The sequence below is a fragment of the Myotis davidii genome, unplaced genomic scaffold (genome assembly GCF_000327345.1).
Source record: "Myotis davidii unplaced genomic scaffold, ASM32734v1 scaffold580, whole genome shotgun sequence".
NCBI classification, from domain to species: Eukaryota; Metazoa; Chordata; class Mammalia; order Chiroptera; family Vespertilionidae; genus Myotis; species Myotis davidii.
The window spans coordinates 579058-579761 of NW_006293313.1; the positions used below are offsets into that span (position 1 = coordinate 579058).

Consider the following 704-nt stretch of genomic DNA (forward strand, 5'->3'; position numbering starts at 1 on the left):
AACACCCACTTTGATTCTTCTCTCCCACCCCTTCTCCTCTCTTCTTGTGTTTGCCTAACTCCCCCGCCCTGCTGGCTTCCCCTCTCTCCTCTCCCCCTTACTATTATTTTTAGTGTGTGCGTGTGGACGCTTTTGGAGAGAGAGGTGGAAGGAATTCTTTTCTCCTGACTTGAACGCGGGGTGACTTTTGGACTTTACTTTTTGGTGTGGGTTATCTCTTTGGACCGCGCCGGACTTGGCCTCGGGAAGGCGGCCGAGGCTGTCAGAGCTGCTGTGGGAGAGCGCTCTGCTAGGCACCAGGGGTCCCCCGCCCTCTTTCCACTGTTTTTTTTTTTTTTCCTGTTCTTCCCCTCCTTCTCTCTCTCTCTCTCTCTCTCTCTCTCTCTCTCTCTCTCTCGCTCTCTCTCTCTCCCTCTCTCTCTCTCCACTCCCCCTCTCTCTTCCCCACTCGGCTCCTCTCCCCCCTCGCGCCCACAGCGTTTGGTGTTGATTCGAGCGGGAAGAGGGGGGTGGGTGGGATCCGAGGGGGAGACCATGACCTCCAGCTACGGGCACGTTCTGGAGCGGCAACCGGCGCTGGGCGGCCGCTTGGACAGCCCGGGCAACCTCGACACCCTGCAGGCGAAAAAGAACTTCTCCGTCAGTCACCTGCTAGACCTGGAGGAGGCCGGGGACATGGTGGCGGGGCAGGCGGACGAGAGCGT

General features: G+C 59.1%; 1 protein-coding gene across 1 annotated transcript in view; it reads left to right on the forward strand.

Annotated features, from left to right (window-relative positions):
- The first annotated feature begins 534 nt into the window (after positions 1–534).
- The window catches only part of PRRX1 (paired related homeobox 1), a 66160-nt gene continuing 65990 nt past the window's right edge, over positions 535–704 (forward strand). Inside the window, exon 1 of the mRNA XM_006767030.2 lies at positions 535–702. Within this exon, the coding sequence (XP_006767093.1) occupies positions 535–702 (168 nt within the window). The remainder of the gene's footprint in view (positions 703–704) is intronic.